This window comes from Haliotis rubra, unplaced genomic scaffold (genome assembly GCF_003918875.1).
Source record: "Haliotis rubra isolate DU_JTF1 unplaced genomic scaffold, ASM391887v1 Scf39, whole genome shotgun sequence".
Classification (NCBI taxonomy): domain Eukaryota; kingdom Metazoa; phylum Mollusca; class Gastropoda; order Lepetellida; family Haliotidae; genus Haliotis; species Haliotis rubra.
The window spans coordinates 2,576,485-2,600,587 of NW_025767068.1; the positions used below are offsets into that span (position 1 = coordinate 2,576,485).

General features: G+C 38.8%; 1 protein-coding gene across 1 annotated transcript in view; it reads left to right on the forward strand.

The window, feature by feature from the left end:
• Nucleotides 1-24,103, forward strand: part of LOC124286731 (myosin heavy chain, striated muscle-like) — a 49,175-nt gene that overhangs the window by 21,011 nt on the left and 4,061 nt on the right. The window contains 5 exon segments of the mRNA XM_046723157.1: nt 22,349-22,436; nt 22,564-22,681; nt 22,807-23,064; nt 23,234-23,699; nt 23,815-24,024. Of these exon segments, the coding sequence (XP_046579113.1) occupies nt 22,349-22,436; nt 22,564-22,681; nt 22,807-23,064; nt 23,234-23,699; nt 23,815-24,024 (1,140 nt within the window).

Here is a 24,103-nt window from a genome sequence, read left to right on the forward strand (position 1 = left end):
ATTGAACCTCAATAGCCCTGTCAATTTAGTATACAATAAAGTGATAAAATAGTAATAAAATGATTATTAATTGGTTGGCTCTTGTATTCATTCCTTGTATTTTGTAACAGATTTGTTGGAGAAATCTCGTGTCACATACCAGCAATCTGTTGAGAGGAACTATCACATCTTTTACCAGATGTTGTCGGGAGCGATACCATCAGTTTCGGGTACGTACAGTGACGCAGCAAGAAAGTAACACAGTCTTAAAGAATTGATCAGTTCTTAAAATATTAAAAATATTTTCGGAGGTAATAAGAAGCTCCGAATACAATAGAATATTTATCAGTAATTACCTTAACACAATGATTCTGGCAGTCGAAATTGGAAACATGGAGCGAATGTGTATTTTAATAGCATCTTTATATTTCAGAGAAGATATTGGCCAATCCTGATGCTGGTTTGTTCACCTTTATTAACCAAGGAGTACTCACCGTCAACGGCATCGATGATGTTGAGGAAATGAAGATGACAGACGTAATGATTTCAGTTTCTATCAAATTCTTACTTAATTTGTTAGAATATAGTCGAAGTAGAATAGTCGATGGCATTGAGTATTCATAGTCGAAGTAGTGAGCAAGTACATATTAACCAAAGAACTAGCAATGTTCACACACATTCCCTGCTTGAAATATATAATGAGATATTGTCAATCGGCAAATACCGGAGTTCCCTTTTGTCAGATTGAAAGCCGACTAAAAAGACTTAATTCAGACTCTTAAAGAACAACAGAGTTCACGTTTCATTTTATCTTGTCAATTGGCAAAATATTTATTATGTTTTCATCGTAGAGCTAAGTTACCCGTAGATATAATACTGCTATTTGTCCCTATTCAATTTAGTACTTTCCAATCTAAACGGTCAATCATCTGATTATAGGCTGCCTTTGATGTTTTGGGCTTCACTGAAGAAGAGAAATCCAGCGCCTACAAGTGCACAGGCTCTATTCTACACATGGGTGAGATGCAGTTCAAGCAGAAGGGTGAACAGGCTGAGCCTGATGGAACTGCTGAGGCTGAGAAGGTTTCCTTCCTGTTGGGTGTCAATAACGGTGACTTCCTGAAGGCTCTGTGTAAACCCAAGATCAAGGTGGCCATGGATTATGTCACCCAAGGAAGAACCAAGAATCAGGTTCTCTACTCTATCGGTGCCCTGTCAAAGTCCCTCTACGATCGTGTGTTCAACTGGCTGGTGAAGAGAGTCAACCACTCCCTGGACACCAAGAAACCGAGACAGTTCTTCATTGGTGTTCTGGATATTGCAGGCTTCGAAATTTTCGATGTAAGCAGAAATGTATTATGAAATGTTATATCCCAAGCAACGATTTATGTCCTATGTCGTGTCCAATATGACTTTTAAGGTATCGAAGGCAATCCTAACCAGTAACAATGCTACAATTCGTTATTTTTACTTTCAGTTCAACAGCTTCGAACAGCTGTGTATCAACTACACCAATGAACGACTGCAGCAGTTCTTCAACCACCACATGTTTGTGCTGGAGCAGGAAGAATACAAGAAGGAAGGCATTGTCTGGCAGTTCATTGACTTCGGCATGGACTTGCAGGCCTGCATTGAGCTCATTGAGAAGGTAGGCACTTCATGACATAGTTCAATGCACATGTTTCATGCCTTTAGCACATGTATACATGGTGATCCTTTACATCATTGAAAGAATTAAAAGTGACATCCCTTTTCGTTCCTGTTGAATTACAGTATTTCGTAAAGTTTATTGATTTATTGTCTACATTGTAGCCTCTTGGCATTCTATCAATCTTGGAAGAAGAGTGTATGTTCCCCAAAGCATCAGACAAGACCTTCAAGGACAAACTAACTCAGAACCACATGGGCAAATCTCCCAACTTCTTGAAGCCCAGCAAATCTATGAAGGGTGGCGAGCATGGCGACTTCGCCCTGAAGCACTACGCCGGAACAGTTCCCTACAACATCGGAGGCTGGCTGGAGAAGAACAAGGACCCTGTCAACGAGACCATTGTGGATCTTCTGAAACAGTCTAAAGAACCACTAGTCCAGCTGCTCTTCTCCCCACCAGCAGGAGGTTCGTTGTCAGATATATTAAAATAAATAATATTTCACAATGTGCGTCACGTTGAAATTCACAAAATGACTATTTTGAGCAATAATATTTTGTGAGAACATGTATGTTTCAGAAGCTCCAGAGGCCGGTGGTAAGAAAAAGAAGAAGAGCTCAGCCTTCCAGACAATCTCTGCTACCCACAGGGTATGATTTACACATGAGTAGATAGCGCATGTTGCATGTATGTCTCCTTCAAACTGCTGGATTGTTGTAATTATGAAACGAGAAGCAACGTACTCCTACTGTATTCGCTAGAATAATTAAGAATATATACTTTCAGAGATGTGACTATCTGAATTATAATCCAATGTCTATTTCCATTCAGGAGTCTCTGAACAAGTTGATGAAAAACCTATACTCAACACATCCCCATTTCGTGCGCTGCATCATTCCAAACGAGACCAAGACACCAGGTATGAAGCTTTCGTGGTTTTACTTACTCTGGTATGACACATAAGTCAACGTTCCCAGTTAATAAATCATTGTTGTCTGTATGAAATCAGTTTTAACTTACTTATATATGTGTCTGGTTTAGGTCTGATTGATGCTGGACTTGTGCTTCACCAGCTTCAGTGTAACGGTGTACTTGAGGGTATCCGTATCTGCAGGAAAGGATTCCCGAGCAGAATCATCTACTCTGAATTCAAGCAGAGGTGTGTAAAACAATATTTCATTTTGATTATATTATCTCTGTATAAACAATCCTAACAATTGGCTAACAATACCTCATAAAAAATGCTTATCAGCTATTTTCCCTGTCTTTTTACATTGTTGTCTTGAGAAATTCAGGAATTCAATATTAAAGTTTGACTGAGGATGTTTGCTTTTAATCCAGGTACTCGATCCTGGCTCCCAATGCGATCCCTGAAGGATTTGTTGAGGGCAAGGTCGTATCTGGCAAGATTCTGGAAGCCCTGGAACTGGCCCAGGATGAATACCGTCTTGGCAACACAAAAGTGTTCTTCAAAGCAGGTGTTCTAGGTTACCTTGAAGAAATCCGTGATGAACGTCTGTCAGTTATTGTGGCTTTGTTTCAAGCTCACATTCGTGGTTACCTGATGAGGAAATATTTGAAGAATCTTCACGACAAGAGGTAGGTTCAACGCGGTATTCTAAAGTATACATTGTAGCATAGACATAAATGTACTACGTTTTTGCCTTGTACGCTCCAAGAAATCTATTTCGAGTTCGATCGATGGTCGAGCACTGTCGACGTCTGCTATTTACAAATAAAACTGCAGATGTTCTTAGTTACCAGACTTAATTGCTAAAGAATGGTGCTAAATATTTCAGAGTTTCTTTGGAACTAATCCAAAAGAATATCCGTAAGTGGCTTGCCATGAGGAACTGGTGTTGGTGGAGATTCTACACCAAGGTCAAGCCACTCCTCAGTGTTGCTGCTGCTGAAGATGAGATGAAACAGAAGGAGGAGGCACTTGGCAAAACAAAGGGTGAACTTGAGAAGGTGACACAGAGGTGCAAGGAGCTCGAGGAACAGAGCGTGACCTTAACAGAAGCCAAGAACAACTTGTTCCTACAGGTTCAAACCCAACAGGATACCATCGATGACTGTGAAGAGAGGATTGAGCAGCTGCTGAAGCAAAAGGAAGAAACCGATGTCCAAATGAAGGAACTGAATGACCGTGTAGTAGAGGAAGAATCTAAAAATGCCATGCTGACTGAAAACAAAAACAGATGGACACTGAAATCTGTGGCCTCAAGACAAACGTGGGGGCTCTTGAAGAAACTGTATCAAAGGTATAAATCTTACCTTTCTTTTAAATCAAATATACATACTCGATAACACACTTTAAGATTTTGTAGAATTAAGACATGAAATGTAGTTCTCAATATCCATTACCGGTTTCCATTACCTTTTGTTCAACAGTGTCAACATGACATCAAAACGAAGGATGGTCAAATCAGAACACTCAATGACGAAATGACCAAATTGAATGAGATGGTTACCAAGCTAACAAAGGGCAAGAAGGATGTTGAGGACCAGCTTGCCAAGACTAAGACCAGTCTTGAAACTGAGGAGGACAAAAATATCAATCTCAATAAATTGAGACAGAAACTTGAAGGTGCTATTGTCGAGGTAGGATTCTTAATTTGTGATCTGTCAATCATAGATTCGTAACAATATAATGTATGAGTAAAGACAGCTGATATATCAACAGATTGTAGATATTGCTGTTCAGAATAAAATGAAAATAATAAAATAAATGCTTTTGTTAGCTCGAAGATATGCTTGACCACGAAAAGAAGCTTCTTGCTGATGCTGAGAAAGTCAAGAGAAAGTTAGAACAGGATCTGAAGGCTTCGAAGGACAACTGTGAAGATCTCGGTTACATGAAGAACGATCTTGAAGAAAATCTCAAGAAGTAAGTAAAGAAGGATGGAAAGATAACAACATTCACATTCAAATATATGCAGGGGTAAAGAAACGTACTTCATTCATATGAAGTATTCCTTATCAACTTGTATTCTTCATCATTTTCCTGATCTAACTAAAAATATCGTTTTTCTTATTTAGGAAAGAAAAAGATATAAGTGCCCTTACCTCTGAACTCGAGGACTCTGAAGCACATGGTATTCAACTTCAGAAGAAACTCAAAGACATGCAGGTAAATGTTGCACTCGTGATATATTTATGAGAGCATTTCAGTCGGAAAAGAGTAAATATTGATCATGAAAGGTGGCGAAACAACTACCGGCGTTTTCATGAAACAAGCAATTAAGAATACTCCTGAAAAGGAATTTTGAATTTTATTTATATGATGTTCTTCCTTGACAGAATACTCTTGACGAATCTCAGGAACGACTCGAATCAGAGAGACAGACAAGATCTAAGGTGTGTTGAATGTCATGTCCAAGGTAGATTTTATGGAAATTTATCTTGTAAACTGTTCTGATAGCCACTTTACACTGTGAAATCAGGAAGCTTTGATATTCTGTTTGAGAAACTGTATAGTCACATATTTGTTTGTATTTGAATAGCGTAGGATAATATTCATTGAACCCCAACCAGATAGTCAGTGCGTGTTTGGTCTTGTATAACAGTGACATCTCAGCACACTAGTAATGCTGGTGCATTACTGGCATAACAGTAAGTACACAACTGATCATGAGTTAATTGAATAGCAAGTTTATGTTATTATCTTATTATTGATAAAAAGCAGGCCCAGACTGAGTTTTGAATACGATGACTAAATAGCTAACATTTTCTTCTATTAGGTGTTACGTGCTGATGACCAAGTTGAAGCTAAGTAGTTAGACGGGAATCAGTCCGTAAGAGAACTATATAAGGTTGTAGCGCAAGTCTAAATATAGCACACCAGTGCTCCTCACGGACTCTACAGGTACAATGTATACCTGTTGCACAGCGCATAACACTGCCTCATGACATAGGTAACACTTTCGACACTGTTTGTAATGGAACATATGACACATTGATGCTACAGATGCTTAGTATGTGCTTGCGATATTTGATGGAGACAATGTGATACAGATCCTGACAGACATTAGCTAAATGTGTTTATTGATTACTGTCATGTGATGATAGTAAGGCGGCCATGATGTGTACGGCTTGTCTCACAAATACGTACATTTCAGGTGGAGAAACAGAGGACCCAGTTTGCCACTGAAATAGACACCATGTCTCAACACATTGAAGAATGCAACGGCACTATTTCTTCACTGGTACAAACCCTTTTCTCTTTATACCTGAAACTTTAAAATATCATGTGACATAACATAACTGTTCTCGAAATGTTTACTAATCCTTTCATTACCAATATATTCCGTTAAGCCATTGGTGCCCACTTTTATTTTTCTGAAATACTGTCATATGCATTCGAACCACATATTCCTAGGCAAGTCTCAATTGTTTACAATACAAAAACAAATATATTCATCTTTAGACAGAGGTGATCAAGAAACGTGACACGGAGATTCAAAAGCTGAAGCAGGATATGGAGGAAGCATCATCTCAGCATGAGTCTCAGGTGGCCAACTTCCGCAAGAAGCAGAAGGATGCCATGACTGAGATGAACAGCCAGATGGAACAACTTCAGAAGGTCAAACAAAGGTAGTACAGCAATTGTAAATAACATTCCTATTGTATTTGTATTAACCAAAGTTAGTACAGAAGTGATATATTTCAATTTGCCATTCAGACAACTGTTTATGGGTAGTTTATAGCTGATTATTGTGATATCCCACTGAGAATAGCGTCCGATTAAAGCACGTTAGGAAAATGAGACACGGGCAAACTATTATCACATTGCAAAGATTTCAGTGAAGTATTTCGAAATTCTATTCCAGGTTGGAGAAGGAGAAAAACCAGCTTAAGGCTGATGTTGATGAACTCCAGAGTGAAGTGGAGCACGCAAAGAAAAACAAGGTATGTTCGTGTAACATAAACACCACAGCAAGAAAATATATAAAATCAAGATTTGTCACACATTTTAATCTTTATAGCATATATGTATATCATCTTCATAAATCTCTCTGCCAGGGATGTTCGGGTGTGATGTCCAAGCAGATGCAAACCCAGATGACCGACCTCAATACCCAGCTCGAGGAAAGTGTCCAGCAGCTCAGTGAAATGCAGATAGAGAAGAACAGACTGATGACGGAGTCTGTTGACTTTACCCGTCAGCTGGAAGAAGCTGAACACAGAATTGGAAAACTTAGCAAGGACAAGTCATCTCTCAGTGTTCAGTTGGAAGACATAAGACGCACCTCTGATGATGAACAGAGAGTAAGTTTTGAATGGTTGGAGTATGATGCGAAGCCAAATTCCTTTTCCCCTGAATATCTTGCAAAAGATTGCATTAATTCAAACTCAACCTTTCTCTTCGCACACACAATGAACAACAAATATACATGTTTCGTAATCGGCACTATGCTGCTTGCAGGCCCGTCAACGACTCCAGACTGAGATGAGGAACATGACCACAGACATGGTCAGCCTCAAGGAACAACTTACAGAGGAGCAGGAGTCCCGGGCAGCTCTACAGCGTCAGTTGTCCAAGTCCAACCAGGAGATGCTTATGTGGAGGTCTAAATATGAGACAGAATGCACTGTCATGGTCGAGGAGATTGAGGAGGCAAGGTAAAGACACGTATAAATATAAATATTTAAATAATAAACCGTAAACGTATGAAATAAGTATGTCAAACAAACAAGTTGATTATATGTCTTGTCGAAGGTTATCAAGTCTTAATAAAATGATCATAAACCTGTGTGAATTAACCCTTTGCAGACGCCGACTCCAAACCAAACTCACTGAAACCGAACACAACCTGTCGGCTGCCAATGCCAAGGCCAGTTCTCTTGAGATCAGTAAGGCCAAAATGGTACGTAGAGCAAATATCTTAATACAGTTATATAGATACTGGTCAAAAACAATCTGAGAAGTAAATTGCAACATGCCAAATTAAGTAATTTTACTTCAATATGTACATTTATACATCCCAGTATCACATATAAATTTGCTCTGCTATTGCACTAGCATTTTCAACCAAATATTTCTGATGTCAGTGAAATTTAACCAACTTTAAATGTTTTTGCTTTAGGTTAGAGATCTTGAAGATGATCTTGAGAAGGAGCGGATGCGTCATGGCGAGTCTATCAAGAGTTATCGTCACTACGAGCGTTATGTGAAAGACATGGCTTACAAAGTGGATGAAGACAAGAAGACCATTGACCAACTACAGGGCATCATTGACAAGCAGAGCGGCCAGATCAAGATGTACAAGTCACAGGTGACAGATGCGGTAAGTGTGACTACCAATATTTTATACTATGAACTTTCAAGAAAAGAACACATAACTGGTTGATTGCTCAAGTATATCGCTTACAATAGCCATGGCTCCACCACGTATAGAACAAAAAGAAGCAGTGTAAATCCGCCCACAGAAGCCCTCAATCAGCAGATACAACATCAGAACAATCTACCCATTATCTCTAATTAATCTCTAATCGTACAAACCCTGTTTTAACCCGCATTCACAGGCTTTCCTTCTGTTGGAACAATATCAACCAACTTCATTATTGTTCTTGTTCCTATTCCCTGTCATGAACACCTTTACATTGTTGCTCAATATGCATTGTCTTACTTCCCTTTTGCTTGACAATGGCAACATGATCTTAACCGGAACGTCACAAAAATAATAGAATAAAGAAGTTGCCGTATTTCAATAATAATTCATATGATTACAATTGTTTTGCAATCCCAACTCACTCGTTCGTCTCTGTACAGGAGGAAATGGTGGCCATGAACATGAACAAATACCGCAAGGTGAAACAGGAGCTGGATGATGCTGAGACCAGGGCCAGCAGGGCTGAAGAAACCATGGCCAACTACTGCAAGAGGACTCGCACCTACACCGCCTACTCCGACAACTCTTACTAGCTCGTGGTTCCAGCCTGGTTCACCTAAAATGACCTTTTGAGAATCTTAACATAATGCCCACCACGCTAAGAGGAAGATGCGACATTATTCGCTAGATGTTTTCAGTGCATTGAGTTGTTATCTCTGAAGACTATGATCGTTTCTGATCAAACATTCTTTCTTTAGCTAATAACCATAATATGTTCAAAGATGCTTCTGTCATGGTCCATCACCACTGCAACAGAGCGGCCTGTATAAAATAAAATACATTTATTTATTGCGTCACTCTTCTTGTGATGTTGTTTGTGAGATAACCCAATCTTCATCCATGATGACAACTGTAGTCACTGGATCTCTATAAGGACACACATGTGACACATCTCCAGGATGACACAAACACACTCAATACATTATCTGTGAAGTGATTATAACCTAAAATACACCGGTTTCGGTGTCTTCTTGTGTCGCCAGTGTGCACGCGCGTGCGTGTTGCCTTTTTGTGTTGCTTGTTGTGTGCGTGTGTGTGTGTGTGTGTGCGTGTGCGTGTGTAAACGTTCGGTCAATGAATAATTACATCAAATAATTACTAATAGAAAGTGGTACTAATTACTCACCGCCACGGAAAGGACGATTGCATAGATGTACTAATAACATAGCTATACACTATGTATACATCGCTGAAGACATGAAGCTTTACTAGCTCCAGCAATCACTGCAACTGTGCGCACATAGCTATGGTCAAGTGGAACTACTACCCAACAATTGCGACAGACCTACAGATATATGGTTAGCTGCATTGTTACACAGACATTACTCCGTGATAAAGCTGGAGACCAATATTTCGAATTCGTAAACAGCAATCATAGTATTTGGTCGAGCAGAGGTGAGGTGACTTTTAGGCTGTAGCCAGGCCTTAACTATCTATGTCTTTTTTATCCTTGCTCTACGTAAACACATTCTACTACCCTCTACATAATCACAAATAAATTGTCAATACATCGTCTTAATTTTGTTAGTATAACAAAACCATAACGATCACACACTATGCGTTTAATTTTCACATCAGTGGGCTTAATGTTTTGAACACAATTGTATTACACTCAGAACGCAAACAGCTGTATAACATTTTGAAAGAAATAACAATTTGATGTACAGATACTAGTAAAAATACAGTATACATATGATGTAAATACAACACCTGTTTATACAATAAGCGTAAAGTAACTGGTACAGTTTGCAAAATAAATGATGCAAGTTGATAATAGTTATTTCGATTTGGATGGTTTTGTGAATGACAACATGAAGATGTGGCAACGTGTAGCAAGTTTTCGGCGAGTTCCTAGCAACCTAATATTGATCTGGTAATAAATCATTTTGTAGACCATTGGTTTGTTATAGAAGTACGTTTTTAGATATTATCTTCTCTCTGTTTGGAAAATATGGCATATACACAAATAATGTTACTCTCCAAGGCCATATTTATCACGTTGGTCATACAATCTTTCATTACGTGGTGTGCCTTGTCACCTACCTACTTCGCTTAACATAAATTGATCTCCACATCTGAATTTTAACAAGTTCGGGTAAGAAGTGCTCACAATTAAAGATCATTGAAACTTTTTAAAGCAGTTCCCTTGGGTGAACTGTTCTTTCCAGATGCCACTTTTGTGTACTCATGTCATCAAACTCTATTTCAACACAGTTAATTCATTTATTTATGTTCTTGTTTTGAATACAACACTGCGAGGTGATCTGCCGAATTCCCCTTAAATCATGCAATTTGGTGTACTTTTTCTGAGGCACGCTAAAACCAACCAACCAGCCAGCCAAACGAAACCAAACAGACAGACAAAACAACCAACAGAACAAAACAAAACAATCATGCTTACCATCAAACGTGTTGAGCTGCTGGAATGTCGCTCGACTTAAAGATTAGGTCCAAGCCATTCCTGTTTTCATGCATGTGCATAACATGTGTACAAAGTCCCTAACAGTCCGAGGCAGTGTGATTAAAATCCATATTGTGTTTCTGCTCAGTCAAAAATATGACGATATCGACCCACTTGTTATTGAGAGCCTTAATATTACAGTGGTTGAATAAGTGAGTATTTGTGAGTAAGCCTCTTACAGAAATCTTTCAGCAATATCATGACTGATTGACTGAGTTTGGTTTTACGCCGCTTTTAGCAATATTCCAGCAACATCACGGCGGGGGACACCAGAAAAGGGATTCACACATTGTGCCCATGTGAGGATTCGAACCCGGGTCTTCGGCGTGACGAGCCAACGCTTTAACCATTAGGCTACCCCACCGCCCCAGCAATATCATGATGAGGCGTTCCATTAATATACGTCACACATTATAAATGTGTGAGGAATCCAACGAATCCTGGATGGGTGTTGGTGATTCACATCATCATTTGATTACATGATCATAATTGCAATTTTCAAGGGTACATTCGACTTTCAAAGGAACGGTTTTAACATGTTCAATCTTAAATTAAAACCATCATCTCAAGACATGATACAAGGCTAAACAAGTCAGCCACCGCCGGAGAACGACTTGCTGCTACCATTAAGTATATTGAAAATAACAATGTGTTTCTTGTAAAATGGCCCTGTTTGGGATAAGGCTATCTGTAAGTTTCCGTTTCTAAAACTTTGTTTGTTTGTTCTGAAACACAAGACGTACTGTTACTGAATGTGAACAAATGCAACATAGTTATAGATTTACATTTGGGTAACATTATTTAAAAGGCATAAATCTAATTATTTCTTGAAAACAAAGACATAAATCACTAGATGCAATTATATTTTCCCTTTAACTTCACCATTTGTGAAACGCAAAAACATGAGTGGAAGGCCGGCCTTAATAGTATAAACAACAAAAGTCCCATTTACCTCAAAGAAATACTTCCTCAGTGCGTGGGCTCGAGAAGTTATTATAATTTGAGAAATTTGGGCAATTATTCCTTGCCAAAAACAAGAAAAGAAATGATCATGAGTCGTTTTCCCTATGAACATCCGATTGCAGAACAATTTATCTTCAGAAGTAAGGAATTGTACTTCATTATATAATTCAAATCAAGCATAAAACATCCAAAACTTCAGCTCCATCGTACATTTCTTACTAAATGTGGAAACCTAATATAGTACATACGCACATATGTCATGCTACTAGTAGATTAAGTTACGATAATTACATAGTAGTGGTAATTACAGATCCATGATGTGCATGTCGTAAGCCATTTGACAATGATCAACATTATTTCTTTGAGCTTTCATTATATAAACAACATCGAAACATTGTGTTTAAATCTATTCCAGATGTTTGCGGTTGTTATTCTGTAATTTTCCAAATGGTATTGCAGGTGCAACTAATCATAAGAATGAAATTGTAATACATGTAAATTAATACATATACGAGTATATATACGCAAATCAAAAAGATCCCGTAATGGTTTCACGCAGTACCTTTAAATTTGTATAATATTAAACTCCTTTACTGTCAATATTCCTCTGTGTCTGTTTCTAATAGTTGCTTGTGATACAAATGTTATTGTTGATATTCTTGGGGACGGTATTATAAGTCCCTGAACTTGTCCCCGATCATTTTCATGTTGTGAATAAAATGCATTTAAACGAAAAGAAATGGCCAGTGTAACGAATGAAACAATAACGAATCAATAACTGACAACAGTGCGTATTGGTAAAGGTTAGATGAATAATGGCAATCATAGGTTTCAAATCACGATAACCATTTCTAATTAATAATGCGGCTGAATTGACAGCCGTGTCAGTACAGAAGCTTTTTCAATGTTACTGTTCCAGTATATTTCAGGTATGTATGCTTATGTATGACAAATGGGATTAAACTTTTAGAGCCATTAGAAAGGTTGCTATTTACGGCTTTTCTATATCTGACTGTGACGTCATTTCGTTTCCACCTCAATGAACGGTATGAAGTGATGCTCAAGATGTTCCATATAGAACTCAACTTGTAAAACAAACTACTTGTTGGTCTTGTTGGTTTTTTCATCCTGCCTTGGCATGGAAGAAATACTTCTGTACTGTGTGCTGTCTACAAATCCAGAATAATTAGCATGCACATTACCATGGTTACATACCGTACATCAACAACGCAAAAAGAAAACATTGGACAAAACGAAATACATTGACATAAAGAGTTCGTGTTATTATTTTTGGACTGAATTGCGATAAACACGCAGTTTTGTGACTGCAAATTATCTCATGGGATTTGGTGTAACGGTTATTTTTACACATTGATTTCATTTAAATCATCACTACATTTCCATACTTTTGACCCGTGAAGATTGCGATGGAATTGACCCATGCTTGTCGTTAATGGCGACTAACGGGATCGGGTGGTCAGGCTCGCTGACTTGGTTGGCACATGTCATCGTATCCAAATTGCGTAGATCGATGCTCATGCTGTTGATCACTGGATTGTCTGGTCCAGACTCGATTATTACAGACCGCCGCCATATAACTGAATACGACGTAAAACTCACTCACCCATTCTTTCCATAAATACATATCTAAGCATGTTTGTATTGAACATACTGCGAAGTAGAAAGATGTAATCATTGATGAAATTTTCGTAACATGAGACGTGCCCGACCATCAGCCCATGCGTCCAAACATGTGATATCTGAGCGGGGAACCTGAAATTAAGAGTGTTGGAGAAGGCATGTGTCGATAACTTTTGAATAAACTCAAGGTTATCTCAAGGTTATACAAAACCAAGTCTAGTAAATTAGACTTTTTGAACTATGTAAAAACAATAGTCTAACTATAATTAATGGACGGTACAGTGTACGTGTAAAATGAGAGTTTAGTGGACCACGGTAAAACCCCTGTGAACAATATATTAACTTAAAGGTTTTAAAGTTAATATATTGGCGCAAAACACTCAGGCGTTCACTGTGGTATTGAATTAACTATGCTCAGATGTGAGGAAAGCATAACCGACTGTCCGAGCAGTGTGCGGTGATGCGATCAGTGACTTGCAGATGCTATTAACAATAAAGATATTGACAACATAATTTGAACCTTAGATACGCGTGAGCAGAATAATCCTCACACTCACACCGTTAGTTAATCTGCTGAACAATTACAAAATTAACTTATGACTGCTGACAAATCTACGTTAGGAACCTTACGCACGGCCAAAGCGACAACACAGACGTTGGTTCAGACGAGAATGTGAAATAAATCGAGGTGAATGCAGCCAAGTCAAAAACTATTTTCCACAGGAATAAAACAACTGATAATAAGCTAATGCTTTCAAAATCAAGCAAGGCAAGTATAATTCATTTTGTTAAAATACCATGGTGTACCCTCCAAAACGATTATATACATTTAGATTTTAATGATACAGAATTCTGCCTTGGACGCATTTCAAAACCTGAAATGAAAGTACGCTTGACGTACTGCCTGGTGATCACATTGATTATGTGTTTATTGATGTTGTAAACAGTAATGATACTGAATAGACCTATCACGCAACATGAGTGAGTGAGTGAGTGAGTGACTGACTGAGTGAGTGTTTTTAGTTTTACACCGCACTCAGCAATATCCCAGCTATATGGCGGCGGTCTGTAAATAATCGAGTCTGGACCAGACAATCCAGTGACCAACAGCATGAGCATCGATCTGCGCAATTGGGAACCGATGACATGTCTCAACCAAGTCAGCGAAACTGACCACCCGATACCGTTAGTCGCCTCTTACGACAAGCATAGTCGCCTTTTATGGCAAGCACAAGGGTTGCTGAAGATCTATTCTACCCCGGACCTTCACGGGTCTCACGCAACACGAAATAGCACAGGTTGTAAAATCTCTTGAAAATAGAAAAACACCCGGTAAAGACCAAATGATAAATGAATACACTCGTCATTCATCTACTCCATTGTTGCCTGCATATGAAAAAATAGTCAACATAGTGGTGACCAGGTTATTTATCAAAGCAGTGGCTAGATGGCTTCATAAAACTAATTCATAAGGGCAAAGGTAGCATAAGAAATGAGCATGAAAACTATAGGCCTCTCAGTCTGATAAGTTGTCTTGGCAAAATATTCAACAGCACTATAGACAATAGTTTCTAGATCTTAATAATATACCGGTATTGTGTGAATCACAAACTGGTTTCAACCATTGATAACATTTTCACCGTCCACTGTCTAATAGATTTTCTGAAAGAGAGACAGATTTTTAAAAGGCGTTTGATAGTATCTGGGGAGTGGAAATGTGGCATAAACCCTTAGTCCAAGGTATAGATGGTAAATGCATTCGAATTATCAGACCCATGTACAATGGGATTAAATCTTGTGTTCGCACAGATGAAGATAGCAATGCAATAAACATTAATACAAGAGACTTATATGATCAAGCGACTAAAGCTTTGTTTAACCAGGGATACTCTACAACCTTATGTAGTCTCCCTGGTTTAACCCACAGGCCCGCTGTTTAGCCGTTCTCTTAAAAGTCAATTTTCGATGCAATGATAAAACCTATTTTACTTTATGACGGGGAATGTTGGAGTTTTCAACACTTAAAAGCAAAAGAAGATATTCAGTTATAATTTCTCAAAAAAGAAAGAAAATAAAGATATCGATTTGTAACATTGGGAAGAGGATAATTCAAATTCACCAAAAGGCTACGAATCCTAAAATTGGTCAAATGTGACCATTTTACTAAACACGGTCTCTTTAAAAATGAAGTAAATTTTGTGGTATTATTTTGAAATGTTTAAAATCCTCCAGCAAACCCTCCACCGCCATCATGCAAATATTATAATTTGTTTTCTGCAATGTGCATTCACCTGAGCGAAATAAAGTTTTGTGCTGTACACCATTTTGGTGCCACGGAACACAGCACCATGTACTGGAGTTTAAAAGGTTTTTAGAGGGAGGTTGCCTTATACGTGAGGTCGCTTTACAGATAGCGATATACGGCATGGGAGCTACTTCTTTCTTAATGAGTTAGTTTAGTTTTACGCCGCTTTTAGCAATATTCCAGCGCGCGGGACACCAGAAATGGGCTTTACACATTGCACGCATGTGGGGAATCGAATCCAGGTCTTCGGCTAACGTATTGTTTAGCACAAAACATCTATTAAAACGTTAATAACAAGTTTTTATTTGCAAATGTGACATCTTTACACAGATAATGCTAAGATGCGCCTGCGCTTTCATATGTCAGTTACAACGTTACCTACTGACGCAATGACGCCATACGCATCTGCTCTTACAGAAACATTCCACAGTAAATTATATCATCCCAGAATGGCAGCTAAATATATCGTACTTATAATGGCAATGTCGTTTTGAGCTTTAGGGTTTGTAATTGTGACCCTATTTTATATATACGTTTTACAGACTTCTGAGGGGTACAATGGAATAATGGACTAAAACACCCATTACATTTGTCTTACCTCAAACTCACGTTATCACTTTCAGTCAGATTAAACATATATTTTAAAGTTTCCTTACTAGTTCCCTCGTCAACAATGTCACCGTTGGATGCTCGACCTGATTCAGTGCTTTGACTTGCATCAAGGACACATGTTGGGATTTGTTGTTATCCACATGGACATATGTCTGGACATCAGCACTACCGACACAATGGGCGGCACATACCAAGCCATTAGTCTGCAGAGTTTGGCTTGCCCCATGTGGAGATGTGTTAAGCTCTTTATTTATACTTTACCTCTCTTGAAACCCTTATGCCCCTTGTGTTTTGTCCATTGTCGCAAATACATGGACATATTTAACTGATAACCCTCAACATCACAATTACTCAGAAAAATATTGGTCATATCAAAATACGGCGACATACATAACGTTTCGTTTCCTTGAAATACATGGCTTTGCACCATATTCCAATAGAGACATATATCTGCATATATTTATTTATATATCTTTATCATGCTGCTCGATTATCCACACCAGTGAAAAGTACAGAAATGGAAAATTAAAGCAAAAACATCTTATGCATATGTTAAAAGACACAAAGTAACAGCCTTGAATACCCACGCTATATGATATAGGCAAATAAAATCACTTAGAAAGCCCTGTTGTTACATCAGGTAGCTTCACGATGCGTTAATCAAAGCCGGTGTCAGCATGGTACCGCAATCGGTAATGTGTTATGTCATTGGTCTGGCAATGGAACTTGACCAATCGTCAGCATGCTTACATCATACGTTAGCCAAAATCAGGATATATAAACAGTAGAATCTGTGAGGAGAACAGAGCAGCTTTTGTTGTAAGTATTGAATATGCTTCATGAGAAACTCAGTTCTTGTGACTTGGAATGATGTGATTTCGATGCTTGAAGTATATAATTAAAATTAAAATGTGGAAAAACATGTTTTAGGTGTTGACGTTTCGAATACTGTTCTGATGTTCTTTCGTCGCATCGGCTTAACATGAGAGAGGGTTCCAAGCTGGTTGGAACAAAATTCCAGCTGCACGATCTCATGTAACATATGTGACGGAGGTTCGCGATCATTTAGCTCTGTGTTGCTTTTATCTAAACCAGTATTCATAGACGTATATATGACATGGCTTGGTCGCTTCTCGGGTATAATATGAATTATTTGTTCGTCGACAGAGCTGATCGATTGCAGTCTTTCTTGATTTCGTCGTATTTCGACTCACGTCAACATGGCTTCCTACGATCCTGCCGATCCCGAGATGCAGTATCTTGCTGTTGACCGCAAGAAGCTGATGAAGGAGCAGACTAAAAACTTCGACGCCAAGAAATCTTGCTGGGCGCCCGATGAAGAGCAGGGATTTGTTGCTGCTGAAATACAGAGCACGGCAGGCGATGACGTCACAGTCCTCCTTGTTGACTCCAAGCAGGTACGAATTTGTGCAGGACGTTACATGTCCTAATTTCCAGTAGAATTGGAACATTATTTCAAGTTATTAACGCAATGTAGGGAAGAGCATTGATAATTGATCACAGAATACATTTTAAAAATGAAATCCTTCCCTTTCAGACGAAGACGTTTAAGAAGGACGACATCCAGTCGATGAACCCTCCCAAGTACGAAAAGATCGAGGACATTGCAAACATGACCTTCCTCAACGAGGCCAGCGTACTGTACAACTTGAGAGCCAGATACACTTCTGGATTAATCTATGTGAGTAATACTAAATTTTACAGATGAAAACGTGTAAAAATCATCGCAAGCACTATATTTGCATGTAGCATCGTCAGCAGTGAAATAGTCACCGAACTCTATTGAAATTCAGTTTCACTATGCACATATGTAAACAGTATAATATATTTTGGAACTTAAATCGATTTCTTTATTTTGCATTATATACATTTTTTTCAATTATAAATTGAAATAAACAATAATACTTCACAAACAGTACACACATATGTATATAATTTCAGACCTATTCTGGCCTGTTCTGTATCGCCATCAACCCCTACCGCCGGCTCCCCATCTACACCCCGTCCATCGTGGCCAAGTACAGAGGCAAGAGGAAGACCGAAATGCCTCCTCACTTGTTCTCCATCTCTGACAATGCCTACCAGTTCATGGTACAAGGTAATCACTGCTTCAAATCTATGGAGAAATAATGATAACACTTTTTCAATAAGAAGATTTTCTCTAAACTGGATGAATGATCATTAAAGATTGCAACATAAATGCTGTTTATCAATTGACTGAAACTTCATTGTAGAGATACCGTAGTGCACCATGGTCTAGTGCACCGCAGCTCTCTTCACAGAGTTACAGATTCCATCAGTATATGTCTATCACAAGATTAATTATCCGCCATATCAGACAGTTTGATTTTATTTCAGATCGTGAAAATCAGTCAATGTTGATTACGTAAGTATATTCATCTCCAAAGTCATATTAAAGTGAAATATTTTGTTCTAATATACCTTTATATACTTAGAAAGTGTTGATTGAGTGTTCAATTTATCGGGAGTGACACATTCATTGCAATCTGCAAAGATACTAGTATATTTTGAATTGTGACTAAAGGTGTAGCTAATGAAGTTACATGTATACATCGTAAAGTGTGTTTTTCCATACAGTGGTGAATCCGGAGCAGGAAAGACTGAGAACACCAAGAAGGTCATAGCTTACTTCGCTTTTGTCGCCGCCGCCTCCAAAGGAGAAGGGGATCAGGACGAAAAGAAGGTGAGTGAATGTAGACGCAGTAAATATCAGTTTTACAAAAGTTCTTTTGAAGTTTTGCCGTTTTCAGAGATCACATGAGTTAAATGTGTGCTGTTTTGTTGCAGGGTTCGCTGGAGGATCAGATCGTGCAGGCTAACCCTGTTCTTGAAGCTTATGGTAACGCCAAAACTTCACGTAACAACAACTCCTCCAGATTCGTAAGTCTACAATTGTGTTCGCTAAGACTCATATGGCTCGCCAATACAAAGTGAAATGAAAATAGCAAAATCTAATTTCTTTTATCCCAGAAAGTATTTATATATCACTGCGTATCGTGCTCTATAAATGTTACTCGAGTTTCACAGATTTATTGCTTTGAATAACAGCATACCAATTATGCTAAATCTTATCAATCGTAATATGTGCAGGGTAAATTTGTTCGAATCCACTTCGCCTCCTCCGGAAAAATTGCTGGTGCCGACATTGAAACATGTAAGTAGCCTTCCATGTACATATCCTTATATGACATCAACGTTATGTTCGATTTGCTCTTTTTCGTTGCCATTGTTGTTGCAGCAGGATTACAAATGTTTGAGGATACAGTTTTAATGCAAAATATTACATAGTCTTGTGACATATTTGTTGAGGAAATTCCGTCATGAACTGTAGTGTTTTGTAATTTATACCAAGTGTAGTCATCTTGCAGATGTTATTTTATTGATTGTGATCAAAGCCAGTATTGCTACGTCTCATTACAGATTTGTTGGAGAAATCTCGTGTCACCTACCAGCAATCTGTTGAGAGGAACTACCACATTTTCTACCAGATGTTGTCTGGAGCGATACCATCGGTTGCAGGTAGGAAACAGAAATCACGTCTATAGTATTAAAGCAATAATCAATACATTTCTGCATAACCGAACAATATTCGCTGACAGTAAATGAATTTCCAACCCCTTAAACATTGTTGCATATTGCATTGTTTATATTGTTGCATTAAAACATTCAACTTTTCTACAATTAATGATATATGCAAGAGTTATGTGTCACCTGTAAACATACAGCTTTCAATGTGCAGAGTATAACTGCATAATTTGATTTCAGAGACAATCGTGGCCAATCCCGATGCTGGTTTGTTCACCTTCATCAATCAAGGGGTACTCACGGTCAACGGCATCGACGATGTGGAGGAGATGAAGATGACAGACGTAAGTCATTCTACATAAGAATTAAGTATATGTCTTTCATACACAATGTTATTCTACTTTCTACCAATTTCATACAGTACACGGGGCGGTGGGGTAGCCTAGTGGTTAAAGCGTTGGCTCATCACGCCGAAGACCCGGGTTCGAATCCCCACATGGGTACATTGTTTGAAGCCCATTTCTGGAGCCCCCCGCCGTGATGTTGCTGAAATATTGCTAAAATCGGCGTAAAACCAAACTCAGTCAGTCAGTCATATAGTACACATCTCTATTCTGGTTATAGGCAGCATTTGACGTGCTTGGATTTACCCCTGAGGAGAAAACCAGTGCCTACAAGTGCACTGGCTCTATCCTCCACATGGGTGAGATGCAGTTCAAGCAGAAGGGTGAACAGGCTGAATCTGATGGAACTGCTGAAGCTGAGAAGGTTTCCTTCCTGTTGGGTGTCAACTGTGGTGACTTCCTGAAGGCTCTGTGTAAACCCAAGATCAAGGTGGCCATGGATTACGTCACCCAAGGAAGAACAAAGGATCAGGTTCTCTACTCTATCGGTGCCCTGTCCAAGTCCCTCTATGATCGTGTGTTCAACTGGCTGGTGAAGAGAGTCAACCATTCCCTGGACACCAAGAAACCGAGGCAGTTCTTCATTGGTGTTCTGGATATTGCAGGCTTCGAAATCTTTGATGTGAGGACAAATGTTACTCATATTTAACTTTTGAGGTAACATGGTATTTGACAACGCTTAATGCAGAGACAGCATTCAATATGCTCAGTTGTAAAGAGTCCATGTTCCTATCATTGATCTCCCATGCCTTAAAATACTTGATTTAACATGCCACTTCCGTCAAGTGCAAATATAAGGAAAAGAGGATAAGACACAGTAGTCTCTTCTCTTGAAATAAGGACTTCAGCTGATATGCTGAACTTTAGTTCGTTTAATCTGCATTTGTAACTTTGTTTCCAGTTCAACAGCTTCGAGCAATTGTGTATCAACTACACCAATGAGCGTCTGCAACAGTTCTTCAACCACCACATGTTTGTGCTAGAACAGGAAGAATACAAGAAGGAAGGCATAGTGTGGGAGTTCATCGATTTTGGAATGGACCTGCAGGCTTGCATTGAGCTTATTGAAAAGGTTGGTATTGTATCTCGTCGTATAAGATGGGATTGCATTGGTTGTTGTTTAACGTCGCACTCAGCAATGTTCCAGATATATGGCAGCGGTCTGTAAATAATCGAGTGTAGACCAAACAATCCAGTGATCATTAGCATGAACATAAATCTGCGCAAGTGGAACACGATGACACGTGCCAACCAAGTCAGCGAGCCTGAGCGATTCTAACCCGGATCTTCACGGGTTTCGACATATTAGAAAAGAACACATACCAGAACAAATGTTTCTTCTCTATAAAAAATCGTTTTCCTTAAAGATTGCTTATCACCAAAGGCTATATGTATTTCTCCAACACAATATATCTTTATGTTTGATTGTGTTCTTGTTATTAATTTTACAAACATACATCTCCTACGTTGTAGCCCCTTGGAATTCTATCAATCTTGGAAGAAGAGTGTATGTTCCCCAAGGCATCCGACAAGACCTTCAAGGACAAACTAACTCAGAACCACATGGGCAAATCTCCCCACTTCCTGAAGCCCAGCAAATCTATGAAGGGTGGTGCACATGGTGACTTCGCCTTGAAGCACTACGCTGGTACAGTGCCCTACAACATCGGTGGTTGGCTGGAGAAGAACAAGGACCCTGTCAACGAGACCATTGTGGATCTCCTGAAACAGTCCAAGGAGCCACTAGTCCAGTTACTCTTCTCTCCACCTGCCGGAGGTTTGTTTTCAGCGACGACAATGCAACGCTTATTATTCACATTGATTAACCAATGGTTATTTCACGCGAAACGATGGCGTGTTTCGCGTAACCCAACTCTGATATGTAGTGACGATAGATTGTCCATTGACACTGTTATCGTTTAAGGTATAATAATAATATAATATTTATCATAGTTTCTTTACATGAAACGCGGCATGAAGAATTTTGATATGCAATATATCGTTGTATTGTCAATTTCAATAAATGTTTTTTTCGAGATAGTACAATGACACACATCACCTATTACCTATACAGAAGCTGCTGAGGCGACCGGTGGTAAGAAGAAAAAGAAGAGCTCCGCCTTCCAGACCATTTCTGCTACTCACAGGGTATAATAAATGAATTGCTTACTTAGCATAAATAATAGAGACTTTCTCAATCACTACGGACACCTGACCTAACATTTTCATATGCACCACCATATACATGTATCCAATAATACAAGGAAAGGGAATGAAAACAGATTTCTTTTCTTGTATATGTGACGGTTGCATCGCATGTGATATTGAAATAACCATGTGTTCTGATATTGATAATAACATTTATTCATAAGGAATCACTGAACAAACTGATGAAGAATCTGTACTCCACACATCCTCACTTTGTGCGCTGCATCATCCCCAACGAGACCAAGACGCCAGGTATGGAAAATAATCAAACCTCATGGTAGTTTAATTGTATAATTAAAAACGTGTTTCATTATACATATTCAAAGGTTACTGCGTTGAAGCACTTTTGATACTGAAGTACATGCGTATGTGCTTTTAGGTTTGATTGACGCTGGTCTTGTGCTCCACCAACTGCAATGTAACGGCGTCCTTGAAGGTATCCGTATCTGCAGAAAGGGCTTTCCCAGCAGGATAATCTACTCAGAGTTCAAACAGAGGTAGGTATATTATTATCTGTCTTGATATGATCGTTTTAAGATTTGAATTATTTATCTTACATCATGACAATGTAAAGATGACATCCTGGTAACAGAATGAAATAGAGACCTGAATTTGTTTTCAGGTATTCGATCTTGGCACCAAATGCCATCCCTGAAGGATTTGTTGAGGGAAAGGTAGTGTCTGGCAAGATTTTAGAAGCCCTGGAGATGGGACAGGATGAATACCGTCTTGGCAACACTAAAGTCTTCTTCAAGTCTGGAGTCCTTGGTTACTTGGAAGAGATCCGTGACGAAAGGCTGTCGGTGATTGTTGCTCTGTTCCAAGCTCACATTCGTGGATACCTTATGAGGAAATATCTGAAGAATCTCCATGACAAGAGGTATGCATTGATATGGCCTTAAAGTGAGAGAAATGAGGAACAAATGTGTTTGGAAATTGTTTTCATTTGATCAATTAAGAATCAAAATTAATTTGTTTGTCGGTAAAGAAGCTTCATAAACAGTTATTTCTGAATATTGTGTAACATAAAATTCTTACATTGTTCTCAGAGTTGCACTGGAACTTATCCAGAAGAACATCCGTAAGTGGCTTGCCATGAGGAACTGGTGTTGGTGGAGATTCTATACCAAGGTCAAGCCACTCCTCAGTGTTGCTGCTGCTGAAGATGAGATGAAACAGAAGGAGGAGGCACTTGGAAAAACAAAGGGTGAACTCGAGAAAGTGGCGCAGAGGTGCAAGGAGCTCGAGGAACAGAGCGTGACCTTAACAGAAGCCAAGAACAACTTGTTCCTACAGGTTCAAACTCAACAGGATACCATTGATGACTGTGAAGAGAGGATTGAGCAGCTTCTGAAGCAAAAGGAAGAAACTGATGTCCAAATGAAGGAACTGAATGACCGTGTATTAGAGGAAGAATCTAACAATGCCATGCTGACCGAAAAGCAAAAACAGATGGAGACGGAAATCTGTGGCCTCAAGACAAATATGGATTCCCTTGAGGACGCAGTGGCAAAGGTAAATGATGTCCATTTACATTGGTACAGTATTGCTTTATACAACACCAGTTACATTCGAAAATAATTATTCAAGAAATAAATTGGAATTCTAAACATTGTTCTTTTCTGTTCAGAGTCAACATGACATCAAAGCGAAAGATTCGCAAATCAGATCTCTCACAGATGAAACTACACAGTTGGGAGAAACTGTTACAAAGCTCACAAAGGGGAAGAAGGACGCTGAAGATCAACTTACTAAGACCAAATCAGACCTGGAGACAGAGGAGGCAAAATGTGCAAATCTCAACAAATTAAGGCAGAAACTTGAGGGTGTTATTGGAGAGGTAGGGCGGTTTCAGAAACACCATTTTTGTTGGACATGTTTTTGACGTTTATGAAAAAATCAATTTAAATAATTTATCG